At 43.3% G+C, this 17,687-nt stretch overlaps 1 protein-coding gene and 1 pseudogene across 2 annotated transcripts; one reads left to right on the forward strand and one right to left on the reverse strand.

Moving 5' to 3' along the window:
• Positions 1 to 2,719: 2,719 nt before the first annotated feature.
• LOC109942009 (uncharacterized) lies at positions 2,720 to 3,310 on the reverse strand (annotated as a pseudogene).
• A 3,210-nt stretch (positions 3,311 to 6,520) lies between these two features.
• Positions 6,521 to 13,649, forward strand: LOC100383599 (uncharacterized). Of its 2 annotated transcripts, none has more exons than XM_008657065.3 (15): positions 6,521 to 7,093; positions 8,119 to 8,265; positions 8,810 to 8,944; positions 9,619 to 9,736; positions 10,476 to 10,600; positions 10,926 to 11,051; positions 11,148 to 11,228; positions 11,801 to 11,863; positions 11,953 to 12,027; positions 12,120 to 12,198; positions 12,285 to 12,385; positions 12,599 to 12,712; positions 12,818 to 12,931; positions 13,046 to 13,117; positions 13,250 to 13,649. In XM_008657065.3, exons 1-15 carry the CDS (start codon positions 6,794 to 6,796, stop codon positions 13,355 to 13,357), a joined length of 1,758 nt encoding a protein of 585 aa, XP_008655287.1. In that variant the 5' UTR covers positions 6,521 to 6,793; the 3' UTR covers positions 13,358 to 13,649. The 2 variants fall into 2 exon arrangements, with proteins under 2 accessions (XP_008655287.1, NP_001169718.1); NM_001176247.1 differs by having other exon boundaries at positions 6,671 to 7,093; positions 13,213 to 13,648.
• Positions 13,650 to 17,687: the final 4,038 nt, after the last annotated feature.

A 17,687-nucleotide genomic window follows, 5' to 3' on the forward strand; every position in this document is an offset into this window, starting at 1 on the left:
AAGCCGAGTACATTGTCATAGGCCATTGTTGCGCGCAATTACTTTGGATGAGGCAAACCCTTAGGGATTATGGCTACAAATTGAGCAAAGTCCCTCTCCTATGTGACAATGAGAGTGCAATCCGCATGGCAGATAATCCCGTTGAACACAGCCGCACTAAGCACATAGACATTTGGTATCACTTTTTGAGGGATCACCAACAAAGGGGGATATCGAGATCGTTTATGTTAGCACCAAAGAACAATTAGCCGATATATTTACCAAGCCATTAGATGAGAAAACTTTTAGCAAACTTAGGAATGAGCTAAATATACTTGATTCTCGAAACTTTGATTGAAACATTGCACACATAGCTCATTTATATACCTTTGATCATATCTCTTTTATGTCTATGACAATGTGTTTTCAAAGTTTATTTCTATACTAAGTCGTAGATTGAAAGGGAAATGGAGTACTCGATGAAGACAAGGCTTCCACTCCACTCTACCGATATCGTTTATCCTTCGTCGTTACTCCGCACTCCAAATTGGTATAATCCTTCACTCTTATTTACTTGTACCAATGGGGAGAAAGTTTATAGGGCTCTCAAAAGTCTTCTTTTTTGGTGATTAATGCCAAAGGGGGAGAAAGTATTAGCCCAAAGCAAAAGGACCGAATCACCACCTTTCGAAAAATTTTAATTGATATATTTCAAATTGGTATGTTTACCTTCAATTGGTATATTTCAAAACTAGCATCTCAATATATTTCCAATTGGTATCTATTAAAACCCTCTTGAAAACTAAGAGGAGAATTTCATTCAGGGGGAGTTTTTGTTTAAGTCAAAGAAAAACATTTGAAACAAGGGGAGAAAATTTCAAATCTTGAAAATGCTTCTCGAAATCTTATTCATATACCTTTGACTATTTGCAAAAAGACTTTGAAAATATTTTCCAAAAGAATTTGCAAAAACAAAACAAGTGGTGCAAGCGTGGTTCAAAATATTCAGTGGTCCAAAATATTCAGTGTTGAGGAAACTTACCACACCGGTAGCACACCTTCTTGGAGCAGGATTTGTAGTCCTTCCCCCTCCTTTGCTTGATAATTTGGCGGAAGCTCTTGATGATGAGCGCCATTTTCTCGTTGTCGAGCTTGGAGGCGTCAATTGGAAGCCTACTTGATGTAGACCCCTCCTTCTTTTCTTCCGTCGCTTTGAATGCGACGAGTTGCACCTCGGGTGTGGAGGTGGCGCCTTGCTCCAAGTTGACGATGTGTTTGGAGTCTTTGATCATTAGCTCAAAGCTCACAAACTTGCCAATCACTTCCTCAGGAGACATTAGTTTATATCTAGGATCCCCACGAATTAGTTGCACTTGAGTAGGATTGTGAAAAACAAGGGATCTTAGAATAACCTTGACCATTTCATGGTCATCCCACTTGGTGCTCCTGAGGTTGCGCACTTGGTTGACCATCGTCTTGAGCCGGTTGTACATTGCTTGCGGGTCTTCCCCTTTGTTGAGGACGAATCGACCGAGTTATCCTTCGATCGTCTCACGCTTAGTGATCTTGGTCACCTCGTCCCCTTCGTGTGCGGTCTTGAGGACGTCCCAAATTTCTTTGGCGCTCTTTAACCCTTGTACCTTGTTATACTCCTCTCGACACAAGGAGGCGAGGAGTATAGACGTGGCTTGGGAGTTAAAGTGCCTAATTTAGCGGCCTCGTCCGAGTCATAGTCTTTGTCCCCCACTTGTGGTACTTGCGCTCCAAATTCAACTATGTCCCATATGCTTTCGTGGATTGAGGTTAGATGATGCCTCATTTTATCACTCCACATACAATAATCTTCACCATCAAAATATGGTGGTTTGCCTAGGGGAACAAAAAGTAATGGAGCGCGCTTTGAAATACGGGGATAGCGAAGAGGCATCTTACTATACTTCTTGCGCTCCTGGCGCTTAGAAGCGACGGATGACTCGGAGCTTGATGTGGAGGGTGACGAAGATTCGGTCTCGTAGTAGACCACCTTTTTCATCTTCTTCTTCTCGTCACCTTTCCGATGCGACTTGATGGAGGAAGAGGATTACTCCTTGTGTTTGTTGTCGGACTCCCTTGAGAGAGTCCTCCCCGAGCTTGCGGACTTGTCGCTGGTCATGATCTCCCTCTTGGCATGATCTCCAAACATCACTTTGAGTTGGTTAGACTCTTAATGAAGCATTGGCTCTGATACCAATTGAAAGTCGCCTAGAGGGGGGTGAATAGGCGAAACCTGAAATTTACAACTTTAAACACACACTACAAGCCGGGGTTAGCGTTAGGATTAAATTCAAGTCCAGGAGAGAGGGGAAAACAAATTAATCAAGAATCAAGTGAGTGAACATGGTGATTTATTTTACCGAGGTTCAGTTCTAAAGAACCTAGTCCCCGTTGAGGAGGTCACAAAGACCGGGTCTATTTCAACCCTTCCCCTCTCTCAAACGGTCACTTAGACCGAATGAGCCTTCTCCTTAATCAATCGGTCACCAAGACCTCGCAAGGACCACCACACACTTAGGTGTCTCTTGCTTTGATTACAAATCACTTGAGAACAAGAATGAGAAAAAAGAAAGGCGATCCAAGAAACAAGAGCGCAAAGAACACGAACACACTCTTTCACAAGTCACTAAATGTTTGAGTTGAATTCTAGGCTTGGAGAGGGTTTGATCTTTGGAAATGTGTCTTGGAGTGAATGTGTTAGCTCTTGTATTGAATGTGATCTCTGAAAAACTTGGATACCAAAGGTTGTGGTGGTTGGGGGGTATTTATAACCCTCAACCACCTTGGTAGCCGTTGGGGAGGCTGCTGACAATGGGCGCACCTGACAGTCTAGTGCGCCACCGGAGAGGCACTATTCCTTGTCCGGTGCGCCGCCACGTCACCCAACCGTTAGGGTTCAGAGCTGGTCGACCGTTGGAGGCTTTGTCCTCTTGCGGCACGAGACAATTCAGTGCCACACCGGACAGTTCGGTGCCCCTCTAACTTGCTGCTCTGACTTCTGCGCTGCACTGTTGCTGCACTGTTCATTTGGCAGAGACGACCGTTGCGCACAGATAGTCGTTGCTCCGCTGGCTCACCGGACAGTCCGGTGAATTATAGCGGAGCGCGCCTAAGTTTTCTCGAGAGTGGCTGGTTGGCAACTGTACAGTCCTGGTGCACCAGACACAGTTCGGTGGCACACCGGACAGTCCGATGCGCCAATTTTCAGCATACTCAAGTTATTTGCTCCATTTCAAATTGAGTCCCTAACTTGATTTTTCTCTTGGTTTGTGTTGAACCTTATGCACCTGTAATACATGAATTCTAGAACAAACTAGTTAGTCCATATGTTTGTGTTGATTATCAACCACCAAAATTAGTTATAGGAAATGGTTAACCCAATTTCCCTTTCACTAGCTTATTCGAGCGCGAGGTCCGTCTTCTTCCTCAAAATAGAGAGAGGGAGAGCGAAAAAGGCGTGCCCGACCGACAACTTACCGACGACAAGATGGACAAGGAGAAGGTCGAGGAGTAGCTGTCACACCCGGATTCAAGGGCATACCCGGGCGTGAATCAAATGTGTGCTAGGATCAAGTCTCACACATATGATGACTCATGGTACAGAAACGAATGACACATCTTTACTATATAATGGAGTTCTATACAAAATAGTTAAATAATTACATCATACGAAGACAACGATCCAACAACCATTGTTGACTGGGAGACGAAGGCCTAGACCACTCATGAACTCATCACATCATCCTTCATGCGCCTCATCTTGGTAGTACCTGTTCTTGACTTAGGGGGATGTGAGTACAACAAGGGTGAGCTCACATATGTTCATCGCTCAACAAGTTGTGGGGAATAATGTGCATGAGCTCACTTACATTGGGGCTCATGTGAAGTGTAAGGCTTACCAAAGAGGATGGTTAAAGATGGGTATTGCCTTTAAAGTTGGTTAAAATTTTATTAGCAGTTGCTAAGTATAAGTAGATACCAACCTAATTAAATAAGAGATCACAATTGATAATAACACCCACAATGCAATGCATATGACAACTTAAGCTTAGTTCCATAAATTAATCATGTGAGGGTCCGAGCTGCTCATGACCGTGAGCACGACTTATATACCAGTTTTACACTCTACATGGTTGTGCATCTTTACCCACAAGTCATGTTACCCAACTGCCACGGGGTTGTACGGACCCCATACACCTCTACCGAGGAGGCAAGACAGGGTAGCACTACGTGGCCTTTCTAAAGTTCCACTAGTTTGAGAAAACCCACTACAGTTTTAGGAAGAAGGAAGCATAGGAATCCCTCGTCCAAAATGCCATCGCAATAGTTCGACCCGAGAACCTCCCTATACTCTGCAGCGACGCCTCCCTGCTTGCCCTTTCGGGTAAGGTAATCTCTTCCTAGCTTTCCTAATTACTTTGCCAAAGGCGACCCATTCCACCCTTGTGGTAGCACTTTTTTCATGGGTGGTTCTCCATGTTTCAATTAACATGGTGATCTTGTCATGAACAATAATTAATACAATAGTAAAATTGGAACATGATCATAATATAACATTAATTTCCCAAAACCAGGTAGAGCAATAGCAAATCTACCCAATAGTTTATTTGTTTGCAAGGTGTGGGGTAAACAAAACTAGAGAAACCTATTAGGTCCCATCAAATTAACCTGAGCACGTAACAGTGATTACCAGAGAACATTATTAGGTAGAGAGAAAAGTGATCAAGGGCACAACTTGCCTTAGACTTGAGATTCCCAGGTACTTCATCAAGTTGGTCTTCAGATTTCTCGTGACCTCACTGCTACTCATAGCAAAACATACAAATAGACGTCCTCTTCGGCTCCCGGAGCGTGCCCCACACCATCCCCAAAATACCCAAGCACTACATCTTATGCACGTGGCCCGAGCATATCCTTGACGTCCCAAACTCCATAGTGTGCCCCAGGAACAACTCCACTACCGACGTTGAATCGCTAACCGTCTTCTCCGACAATGACGCGCTCGACGGCACAGACGCGGTAGACGGCGACGAGGAAGAGGACGACATTATGTACTGTCTGCGGCGGCGAGCGATTTGCTTCACGCTGGCCAGTTCACCGGTGGCGAGAAAATGGAAAACACGCAGCCGTTTTCTCTGATGAAGAAGCCAAGGTTTCTCTGTGCCAGCGCGTAAAGTTTTTCCATTGCGGCCGGGACCGACCTTTATAGGCCCAAGAAAGCGCCTCGGGAAACCAACGGCCCCACAGTAAAATGTCACCTCCCAACGGTCATATTTCAACCCCTCCCTCAAGGACTACTTCAACCTGACGAGGGCAGCTTTCGACCATCTCCCAGAAAAGACTTCGGGACCAGCTCACCAAGTTGAATCGGCCCCTCGGTGGGCTAGTGTTGGAGCGAAGGCCGACTGCCCCCTCGATCAAACTTCTTTAACTTCAACCGAACATGTTTTTGTCGCAGGTACAGGAAGCGAAGGGTATTTCAACTGGTATCAGAATCGAGGTCTTCGACCGGAGCTGATGGAGACGTCGGAGCGAAGGACCACACTGTTTAAAAGGGGACTCGTTGTAGCCTCGCGAAGGCGCCCCCTTCGGCTCGGACAGTTCTGCACGACGACAGTCCCGACGAGGTTGCAGGTCGGCTTCACGGGGTGAAGGGTGCCGCACGCGGGCGAAGGCCACGTCGCCCAATGGCGGGGCCCAGGCTGCGTTCCGTCGTCATTTGGGCCCATTTGTAAGCCCCTCCTCGGGGTAGGTTCCGTTGTACATCTAATCAGTCTGTACTTATCATCGCTGTAATGACCTCATTAGGGGGATATTCAAGAGCTATAGCAGGTAACCGGGGGCATAACAGTACTAGGGGGCACACCTACGTGCTCGGTTACCTATAAATACCCATGCACTGTATATAGACGGGACACGCTAAACAAGACGCTATAGTTCCCTACTTACTGTTTTGTGGAGCACCTGAGTTCCCTATTTCTCGAGTGATTTGGCCCACCTGACCACGTGTTAGTCGGTCCCAACAGTTATATGCTGCTAGCAACCACAAGTTCAAAGAACACAATCAATAATCAAATATTAAATATACAATGCAAGTATGCAGCCATAGAATAATACAATAATGCAAAATTAATCACATGCCACATCCATACATGTTCATATCATTGATCATAACTATGGAAGAGCAAAACTATAAGAGACAAGGCCACACTAAGGACTAGATAAACTTGTGTTGTGGCTTGACTTGACTCACCTCGCTCGCGAGCTAACTTGCGAGTTAGCCTAATCTAGCTCATTAAATAATCGAGCTAGAATACTTGTTCAACTCGCTACAAAATTAAAACGAGTAGTTGAGTTACTAATAAGTCGAGTCGAACAAGTTATCAAACCATAAATATTTCATCTAACCTTTTATAGATTAAAAAATATGACCGTATTTATCCATCGTATTGATTGGATCAGGTCGGTTTTTTCCAGACAGGTCGGGTCGGGTGGCTCCATCCTACATGTAAACCACGCCAGCAGCTGACCTAGCGTCCACTCATCTCAGCAGCTGACCTGACACTGAAAATGCGGGTCCCATCGCCGCTGGCCAGCAACGCCTCTGCCTTCTTCCCTCGGCCTCCGCCCTCTGCTTCTAGTCTGCCAGCTTCGAAACCTCCGCCCCGTCGCATAAACCCCTCCTCGCCTCCTCCGCCCGAGCCTGCCTCCTCATCGACTTATACGCCTCCTTCTCTTAACTCGACGCACTAGCCTCAGCCAATTGTCGCATTTCGTCGCTATGGGGTCCACAGCGGCCGTCTCCGTCTCCGCCTCGGCGATCGCGTCCCGCGGCTGCGCCAGATCCGAGGCTGCGCGGCGGCCAGGTGGAATCCGGGTCTGCGGACTCCGGAGCGAGGCCCTCACGTGTCACTCGCTTCGGATCTCGCAGGCGCCCGCGAGGCTGATGGTGACGAGGCCGCCGCCGCCGGCGGCGGCGACCAATGGCGCGGCGGCGGGGAGCTGCGGGTTCGACTACGATCTCGTCATCATCGGCGCGGGCGTCGGGGGTCACGGCGCCGCGCTGCACGCCGTTGAAGAGGTCTGCTTCTTTTATTGAGTGCTCGGTGACTCGGTGTAGAATCAGCACGGTGTTTTAGTGAGTAGTGTCTGTTGGGACGTGGAATGACTAGGAATCGTAAGTTAATGAGTAATCCTGGTATAGTTGAGCTGCGAAATTGGTCTGCCATGAGATGCGTCAGTATTGACCAGAAATGATAAATGTGATGCCTGATTGGTAATTTAGCATTAGAAATGGAAATTTTGCTTGAATTGATCATGATTGTTGTCGGGAATATATCCTGTGCAATCAGTCATGCTGGTGCAACCGTACAATCAAGCGACCGAGTGCATCCAATCAAATCCAATGGTGATGTTATTTTAGGTGGAAGAGGTTAAATGTAAAATAGCTACTATGTTTCAGGTGGAAGGGGTTAGATATAAAATAGTAGTCACCGTTATATTTTGATTAGATGCATTCGCTTTATTGCATGATTGCACCAACATGACTAATTGCACAAGGTATGTTCCCATTTTGTCTGTGTGATAAGGATTTTAGATCGATGAGGTGGTGAGGTGCCACTAGGCTAAGGTTGGTGGAAGGCCTAGACATGTGCCTGTAATTTGGGTGTGAAACTTTCTTGCTAGCAGTTAGTTTAAAACTTGAAATACTTGTTACTTTTGGTGCTAGCGCACAGAGCGAGCCATTTGCAACCTATGCCTAGTCTAAAACAATTCCTTTTTTTTTGCGAATTTGGGTGCTTGGTCAGGGACTACCATCGATTACTTGGGTGAATTTGGAGGTTTGGTGCCCTCCATACCATTGTTTTTTTAAGATCCAAGTACATATTGTTCTGGCATTGCATACCATTGTTGTTGGACTGGTGTTAGTTGATCTTCTAAGTAGTATTAATTTCAAGAAACAACAGTATTTTCCCATTTTAAGCTCTTGTCATACGATAGACTAGCAAAGAAGAATGATGCCAAACATTAACCATACCAATAAATTTCTAAGAGTTTGCACTGCTTCTATATTGATCTTGTTTCACTCTGCTCTAATTTGTTCAGGGCTTAAAAACAGCAATAATTGAGGGAGATGTTGTGGGTGGGACTTGTGTAAACAGAGGCTGTGTCCCATCGAAAGCGCTTCTTGCTGTCAGCGGTCGAATGCGGGAGCTTCATGATGAACATCATATGAAGTCTTTGGGTCTACAGGTAATGTGGTCAGATGAATTCGGCGAGAGCAATTCTTGATTTGCTGTTTCAAATTGGCTAGTGCAAAACTGACAAAAAGCTACAGCTAGGAGCTTGTCTGAGTACTTTTGTCCATTCTAGCGCCTAAATGCATCAATGTTAGTTGCAATGAGTAGAATTGTACTTAATTTGTTCATTCCAATTTCTTCATTTAGAGTCAAATCTTTCTTGGTGTTTGACAGAATCCAATAGACAAAGTAAAGCTGTAATAAACAAGGGAAGGTCATACAGTGCAGGATTCAGGTTCCCTGGTTATATTTACCTCCACAAGTGTAAAATTAACATTTAAATTTGAATTAGTTACATGCATTATTTGTATCTTTATTAAAGTTTCCCCCACCCCCACTCAAAAAAAGCAACAATTTAAACAAGGAATCTACTTGTTCTTAGGAGGCATGTGAAGGTCTCAACCATTTCTTGTGGTCATTAGCAATTCTTACTCGAACATGTTATTATCTATTATCCTGATTGATGCTGAATTTTTAGGCATATTACCTTGTAACAGGTTTCCTCTCCTGGATATGACAGACAAGCTGTTGCTGATCATGCAAACAATCTTGCCTCGAAAATCCGTATCAACTTGACTAACTCAATGAAAGCTCTAGGAGTGGATATATTGACAGGTGTTGGCACTATTGTGGTAAGTTATCTATAGTCCTTGATTGATGTGGAACAAACAGTTATGTGCATGAGAATCTTATCCCTGTTCTTTCACCGGAGGTTAATAATTCAGAGTTGCATGCTATGGACTATTTAACTTCGACAGCACTTGGATGAATTATCAATGCTAAACATTTAGTTCGTGTGCCCTATATACTGTTTTTAATTGTTAATAACTATGTTTGTCCCTACTTTTTTTTTATTTTTTTTCAATTATGTTGGTTTTTCTTAATATGCATAAACTTAAGCAAAAGCACATATCTATAATGGGAAATGCTTCACGTACGACTGGAGTACGGCCAACGTTAATCTACAGTTCTTATTGCCTCTTGTTCGGGCTAATGAATCATGAGCCATTAAATGATCTTAATCGTACCTGATTCTACCACTATAGTCGTTCTTGTAGCAGCGCTCATCTATAATCTATGAGCAGATTGAAGACTAGTTAGGTATGGATCAGTTAATAGTTACCTGCATGATCTAACCAGAAATGAAACAACCTGAATATTTCTGGTTAGGATTATGAGATTAATTATGTCCAACACTCCAATGAGATTATGTGTAACCAGATCTTATCCATGAATGTGAAAAATGAGCTCTCTGTAGTTATACAAATTGCATGTTCTAACACGTTTTCACTGATGTCCTGACTAGGGAAAGCAAAAGGTACGATATGGAAAAGCTGGTTTCCCAGATAAAGAAATCACTGCCAGGAACATCATAATCGCCACTGGTTCAGTTCCTTTTGTTCCGAAAGGGATTGAGATTGATGGTAAATGCTTCTCTGTTTGAGTTCTCTTCAAATATTGAAAACTAAGTACTATAGGAAAGTTATGGAATTATGGTGCATGCTGGAGATTTATAATAAAAAATTATTTATTTCAGTTCTGTTAAACTTCAATATCAATAATGAGGAGGATATAGATATGGCCATGAAATGTAGTGTGATAGTCATCTTTAATGCACATTGTGATTTTTGGCACTGCTCTGCTTTTCAGAACTTTCTGGTGGTTCATAAAATGATGCAGTCATTCCTAATTCAGTGTGACACACAATGCTGTTTTGCTTGTCTGTTTGTTTAATTCAACTCTATCTATTTTGCTTTTCACCGTTTCTAGAAGGACCCAAATGTTATAATGTTGTAGCACCAAGAATCCAATCCCACCACACTGATTTAGGTTGGATCTGGAATCACCAGGGACAAAAAGCAAAGCATGAGGTGCCATTTGTTATGTCTTGAATACCCATATGGGTATATACCTGTTTCTAGAGATTTTTCAGTGTTGGATTCAGATTTTGAGAGCAAAAACTGTAGGATATGTGATCCTTGTGACCATTCTGTTGTCGCTGGCCCAATTTCTGTCACATCATAAACAAGCCTAGAAATTTGACGCATTCGAGATATGAATATTGGGTGCATTTTTTATTGTGACATGTGTATTAGTTGACATTTTTTGTGTACTTTCCTTGTTGTATGTTCTCACAAAATTCTACTGGATGATTATATGCAGGGAAAACTGTATTTACTAGTGATCATGCACTGAAACTTGAGTCAGTTCCAGACTGGATAGCTATTGTTGGAAGTGGTTACATTGGACTTGAGTTCAGTGATGTATACACAGCTCTTGGAAGTGAGGTACATTAGAAGCTCTTGCTCGGATTATTTGCTATGCTGATTTCTCCAAGAACCATTCTTGGCAACACCAGAGAAACAATGAAACTTGCCCAGTATTCTAGTGTTCTTTACATATCTGATGTTATTTTCTCTGATTTTTCATCTTAGCACTACTGATTGTTTGGGTATCGTGCAAAATATGGTTCCAGCATTTTGAACTAAGTAAATGCTAAATAATTCAGATAAGCTGGATGAATTCTAGAATGCTCCTTAGACATCTGTTGCCTGATGAATATGATTGTTCTCAGTTAATTCACTTGAATTTACTCAATTCAAAATTGGGCAGGTTACTTTTGTTGAAGCTCTTGACCAGCTGATGCCTGGATTTGATCCTGAAATTGCAAAATTAGCCCAGAGAGTTCTTATCAATCCTCGGAAAATTGACTATCACACTGGTGTTTTTGCAAGCAAGGTTCACCTTTGCTCTAGCTTCCTCAAAGTATTCCAGACTTTTTTTTGACATAGTTGAATAATCTGTATGTTGAATGGTCTATTGATTTTTCACCAGATTACTCCTGCAAAGGATGGAAAACCTGTGCTCATCGAGCTTATTGATGCAAAGACAAAGGAGCACAAAGAAACCCTTGAGGTAACATTTCTGATATCTTTCAATCTTTGGCAACTTGCTTTTGTTCTTTTGGATTACTTTTGCCATTCATCGCTTTGTTATGGTATAATGGTGCAACTACAGCATGCATAATCTTTTGTTATCTCGTTATCTAGAGCTTTATGGCTTTACTGAATGAATGCTTCACATTGGTCCTATACCTGCCATGTGTATAGTTGGTTGAGCACAGAATGCTGTAACAATTATTTGTTACAAGCATTGTAATTGAAATCAGCCAGTAGAAATGTTTTGTGTCAATGATATGTTATGCTTTTCTACTTCATCCAAACAGAAATGCATGTCCATTAGGACATTGACTGACAACAGTGCATATATAGAGACATTTATATATTATGAAATTGTTTCTGTAATGAATGAGTAATGTCAATCCATATAAATTTAAGATATTCAAAGTCATAAGTCCACTTGTAAATGCAAATTGTCATCAGAAGCAACAATATGCTAAGCAACACCAATTGCACTGCAAATTACCATTTGATTCTTTACATGTTAACCACAATGGCTCACTGGGAAGGATGGAAATTTGTGTGTAGGTTGACGCAGCCCTTATAGCTACAGGAAGGGCGCCATTCACCAAAGGGCTTGGCTTGGAAAACGTGAGCATCTGGAAATTGAGCCTAACTACCAGATCTTATGCTACATTTTAAAATATAAGAATACTGAAGCTTATTTTTCTTTTCTTCAGATCAATGTTGTTACACAACGTGGTTTTGTGCCTGTTGATGAACGGATGCGAGTCATGGATGCAGGTGGCAATGTGGTATGTTGCAACTTTTATTGCACGGATTCTTTCCTTAGAACAAGTGTACCCTCAAGATTTCTGCATAATTCACATATAGCATTATTATACAGGTACCCAATTTATATTGCATTGGAGATGCCAATGGCAAGCTCATGCTTGCCCATGCTGCCAGTGCACAAGGAATTTCAGGTACTTGAGAGTTCCTTTTTCTTGTGGTTTCTTGGAGCATGCTTATTGGTGTACTTGTCTGATGTTGACTTCCTATTCAAATGTAGTTGTTGAACAAATCTCTGGAAAGGATCACATCCTAAATCATTTAAGCATCCCAGCAGCATGTTTCACCCATCCAGAGATTAGTATGGTTGGATTGACAGAGGTAAGTTATCTTCTTATTGAAGTTGTCAGACCTGTACTTTTCAGGCACTCCCTTCTAATCAATAATGTACATGAATTTCATTGGGTGAATATTTGGACTATCATGTTCTTAATGGCCGTTTTGCTCATTTGACTGCAATTATGGAAGGATATAAATAGGCAACGTCTTATTTTTTTGCTTAACATACTGTTTTTTTTTTTGAAACTTTCTCAGCCACAAGCCAGAGAGAAGGCAGATAAAGAAGGATTTGAGGTAAATGTTGTGAAGACTAGCTTTAAGGCTAACACTAAAGCTTTGGCAGAAAATGAAGGAGATGGGATTGCTAAGGTCATTCTGTTTGCTACTTCACGTTCATGTTTTCTCCAGAATTTACACATGTTCTTTGTCAAGTTTTCATTAACAGAATTTGACAATATGTGGTCCTCACTGCAGTTGATTTACCGACCTGACACGGGTGAAATTCTTGGGGTTCACATTTTGGGTTTGCATGCTGCTGATCTCATTCACGAGGCATCAAATGCCATCGCCCTAGGAACTCGTGTGCAAGTGAGTGTCGCTGATAATCTATTTTTTATTGAGCATTCATCTTTGTTGGATTCTGTCATACTCGTAGCTAGCAGTTCATCTTGAACCTGTACATAATCGTTTCTGTATTTGCAGGACATCAAGTTTGCTGTTCACGCACACCCTACATTGTCTGAGGTCCTGGATGAACTCTTCAAAGCAGCCAAGGTATACATCGATCGATGCCCTCATTTCTTGCTGCTATCACGTTTCTTGGCCCTCAATTCTGAACAAGTGCAAGCGACGCTCTCTGTTTCCAACAGGTTAATTCCGGTGTTTCTCATTCTGTAAATGAACCAGTTGCAGCCTAGAGAAAGGCCGGATAGCAAGCCAAGGCAGCCACCCCAACCACTCCTGAAGGTCCTCAGCTTCGTCACGACCCTGTTTTCTTCCCCAAAACGAGATTGACAACGGTAACGGGGAGGGTGTTGTTGTAGGCAGTTGCTGTAGGTTACAAATTTGAGGAAGAAATTCATCAGTGAATACAAGCACACAAATGTTTCTTTTTTTGGTCCAGATTGTTAAAAGGGTCTTTTTTTTTGACGGTGGGGTGGGTTTTTGTTGGCTTCGTTATTTGCATATTTGTTGTTGGTTGCCCTGTAAGATGAAGTGCCGAGGCTAGCTCAGCTAGTTTGAAATAATTCATGTTTCAAAACTCAGATGTATTGCGCCGACACAATGGATTAGTTGGTTATCTTCAGTAAGCTGCAAAACAATATTTTGCACGGCACACGATTTGCTGGCCATATCCTTACCAGGCAGGCCCACAGGAGATCCCGCTGCACACTAACGGGCCAGACACAGGGTGGGCCGAATTCAGTTAAAATTTTCAGAATTTATTTTTTCTCCTTTTCCAAATATGCAGAATTAAAGGAGACAAAGAAATGCAAAAAGAACGAAAAAATGTTTTCCGAGATATAGAATGTTCTAGAAATATTTATAAACTATATTGTTTCGCTGCATAATTTTAGAAATATTTATAAATTTGTTCTATCTAATTTAAAGCCAATGCAAATTATTATTAAAAATGTATCAATTATAAGAGCTATCGTGATAAAAGTTGAGTACTTCTGTTTCATATTTTATGTAAAAGTTTATTTTTTATGTATCTAGCGATGATTTAATTTTTTTAAAAGAGATACTCTGATGAATGATTATTATTTTACTTGAATTTTAATTCGTCTAAGCACTACTTTTACTTTTAGAAAGTTTTTTCTAGTAGTCCTAAATTTTATTATTTTACTTGTGAAGGTGCAAATGTGAAAAGGCTTTGATGTCACCTAAAGGGCTTTAGGATGAATAAGCCTATTTAAAATGAAACTCAAACATGTTAGAAACTAGTGCGACATTGTCGCTTGGCACACATCACTGTCACTTCCTGGCATTGTCGCTCGATGTAGAGTGCTCGACCATTTAGAGATGTGCAAACAATACTTAGAGATAAGGTGCTTAGTGATGCACTCATAAACATGCACAACCAAGTATATTGAGTGGAAAGCAAGTACTACAATTCAAAACATAAGAGACAAGATAGACCATTTATTTCGTGGTTTATCTCGCATAAACAAGACTTGTGTATGTCCACATCGTTGAGGAAACCATAAATGCTTTCGAGTCTCATTCAACTCAATTTTCTTCTCTAACTCACCACCAAGGTGATGTGCTTGAGATTTCTACTAAGAATTAGGTAATTGTGGCGGAATCGTCCAGATTATTCCAGCTTAAGTGCCTAAGTCCCGCCTTAGAGGCGACGACACACTTAAACTTGAATAAATTGTCAGTCCGTCGGATCTAGTCCGATGAAACCACTTACACTAGATTGAATACCACTTGCTCACTTGAAGGTGAGACACATAGAAATACAATAATGCATAATACCACAAATTAAGGAGTACCAAATGTTAATACATCATCAGAGTTTTTAAAGGAAGTAAATCATTATTTTCAGTGCAGCGGAAATAAACTAACGACGATAACCGAGCAACCTAGTGAAGTCTGGCCAAGTCACTCCTTAAAGGTTGCCTGGCCAACCTGGGCAAGCGGAAATATTTTTAATAAAAACTAGAAACAAACTAGGTAAAACCGATTCAACCGTTGTTAAAACCGGTTCAACTGGTTTGCACGAACTCAACTAAAGAATGAGGTATAAAACTGAATTTATCTCGAAATTCACCCAGTTAACTTTGTAAATGGGATGTCCTAGATGATCCACAAGGTTCAAAGTAGTAGATCTGAAAAGGGCACTTCTCAAAATCCACACACCAAAAAGATATCAACAATTCTTCCACGGAATGGTGAGAGGACGAAGAACACAAACAAACAAACAAACACAATGAGCAAAAACACTTGTAACACCCTGAATTTAGGGGTATAAAATTTCTTCTCTAATATCTACCAAATTCAGGTGTTACCCCTTTTCTCCTCTCTATAGTTTTCTTTTCTCTTCCTTTTAGTAGAAGTTGGATTATTCATTTGGAGGTGTATTAATACTCTAGGAGATTAACCCTAAGGGGATATGAAGTGTTGCATCATTCTGAACCCTAAATTCTATTTATTTTGTTTGATGCATATGTTTGTGGAGTTTAAATTTGAATTTGGAGCAGATTTGTTTTTGAGTTCAAAAAAAAAAGAAATAAAAAGGAAAAGGAAAAGGAAAAAGAAATAGAAAATGAAAACCCTTCTTTTCCCCCTCCCTCGGCTCGGACCCATCTCGTGGCCCACCCAGCGTTTCCCCCCTGCCCCACGCGTGGCCCAGTCCCCGTCGTGGCCCATCCAACGCCCTCTCTCTCGCCTAGGCCCGCCCGTCAGCGGCGCGTTCGCCCAGTGCCCTGGCCCCACCTGTCATTTCCTCCTCCCCTGCAACCGGCCCGAGCCGTTTCTCCGGCGCAGGCGCGCTCACCCACCCCATCAACCGCTCTGCATCGCCGTCGCTTCAACGGTCACCGTCGTCCGTGCCGCCGAGCTCGCCCGAGCGTTGTCCCAACGTGAGCTCCATAGTCGGTGGTGTATGTTTCCCCTTCCTCCTCCCTCTGCCCTCGCCGACAGGTGTTCGCGGTGGCTCTGCGCCCGCGTGCCGGTCCCCGAGCACCCCGCGCCACTGGCCAACACCTTCCCCCCTCTCGCGCGTGCGCCGCCGAGCTCGCCTTGCGTCGTGCGCGGCTAGGAGGAAGACGAGGACCTTGACAGCCAGGGCCCACCCATCAGCCTCTCAGCGCCACCCACTTTTTTCTCCTCTCTGGGTCGCCGACAGGTGGGCCCCGCCTGTTCGTGCGGTCCCGTGCCTCATCGCGCCCTGCCCCTACCTCGCCGCTGACCAGCGGGACCCGGCCCGCTGGGGTCCTCCTGTCAGCAACCACCCGCGCGCCTTGGCACTACCTAGGTCTGCATGAAGAACATTTGCTCCACTATCATTGGGGATGGTGGTGGAGGCAAATGCTGGGGCACCTCATCCTGCAGGCATGCTACTCCTCCTGAGTACACCTCCCTCCTCGGTGCCTGTTGTTAGACATATGTGGAAGGCATTCACACATCACAATTGCCTTGCAATCTTTTAGCATAAGAATAGGCACACATAGTTTTACATAACGATGAAAGAACAAGCATCTTCACTGATTCTCAACGCAACCAAACACATCTTCTCAGATAAAGAGGAAAGTAGAAGTAAAAGGTTTCCCAACTAAATAACTAATTTTATTAACATTATTAACTAAACCAAACTGCAGGGAACTGAAAGTCGCTTAGAGGGGGGTGAATAGGCGGAAACTGAAATTTATAAACTTAAATCACAATTACAAGCCGGGGTTAGCGTTAGAAATAAAATCGAGTCCAAAAGAGAGGGAAAAACAAATCAACCAAAGAAATAGGGCGGATGACACGGTGATTTGTTTTACCGAGGTTCGGTTCCAAAGAACCTGGTCCCCGTTGAGGTGGTCACAAAGACCGTGTCTCTTTCAACCATTTCCCTCTCTCAAACGCTCACCTAGACCGAGTGAGCTTTCTCCTTAATCAAACGGGTCACTTAGACCCCACAAGGACCACCACACGATTGGTGTCTCTTGCTTTGATTACAAGTGCTTTGAGGAACAAGAATGAGGAAGAAGAAAGCGATCCAAGAACAAGAGCTCAAAGAACACGAGCAAAACACTCTCTCTAGTCACTATTTGTTTGGAGTGGATTTGGGACTTGCAGAGGCTTTGATTCTATTGAATTGTGTCTTGTATTGATTGCACTAGCTCTTGTATTGAATGAGATGTCTGAAAAACTTGGATGCTTGGAGTGGTGGTGGTTGGGGGGTATTTATAGCCCCCAACCACCAAACCAACCGTTGGGGAGGTTGTCTGTCGATGGGCGCACCTCGGACAGTCTGGTGCGCCACCAGACACTGTCCGGTGCGCTAGCCACATCACCCAACTGTAAGGGTTCTGACGGTTTCGACCGTTGGAGCTTAGACTTCTTGGGTCACAGGACAGTCTGGTGCTGCACCGGACAGCTACTGTTCAGTGTCCGGTGCGCTCTGACTCTATCGCGCACTGTTGCGCACTGTAGCGTTTGGCAGTGACCTTTGAAGTCGACCGTTGCGCTGGGAGCAGTTGCTCCGCTTGGTGCATCAGACAGTCCGGTGAATTATAGCGAAGCGATTCTCTAGAAACCCGAAGGTGGCAAGTTTGAAGGAGTACGGCCCTGGGCACCGGACATTGTCCGGTGCGCCAGACCAGGGTTCTCTTCAGTTTTCTTTTGC

This window comes from Zea mays, chromosome 8 (assembly GCF_902167145.1).
Source record: "Zea mays cultivar B73 chromosome 8, Zm-B73-REFERENCE-NAM-5.0, whole genome shotgun sequence".
NCBI classification, from domain to species: domain Eukaryota; kingdom Viridiplantae; phylum Streptophyta; class Magnoliopsida; order Poales; family Poaceae; genus Zea; species Zea mays.

Coding starts and splice junctions, on each gene's coding strand:
- LOC100383599 (XM_008657065.3), top strand. CDS start 6,794: ATGGGGTCCACAGCGGCCGTCTCCGTCTCCGCCTCGGCGATCGCGTCC. Junction 12,028..12,119: donor TGGATGCAGGTGGCAATGTG/GTATGTTGCAAC, acceptor ATTATTATACAG/GTACCCAATTTATATTGCAT. Junction 12,932..13,045: donor CCCTAGGAACTCGTGTGCAA/GTGAGTGTCGCT, acceptor CTGTATTTGCAG/GACATCAAGTTTGCTGTTCA.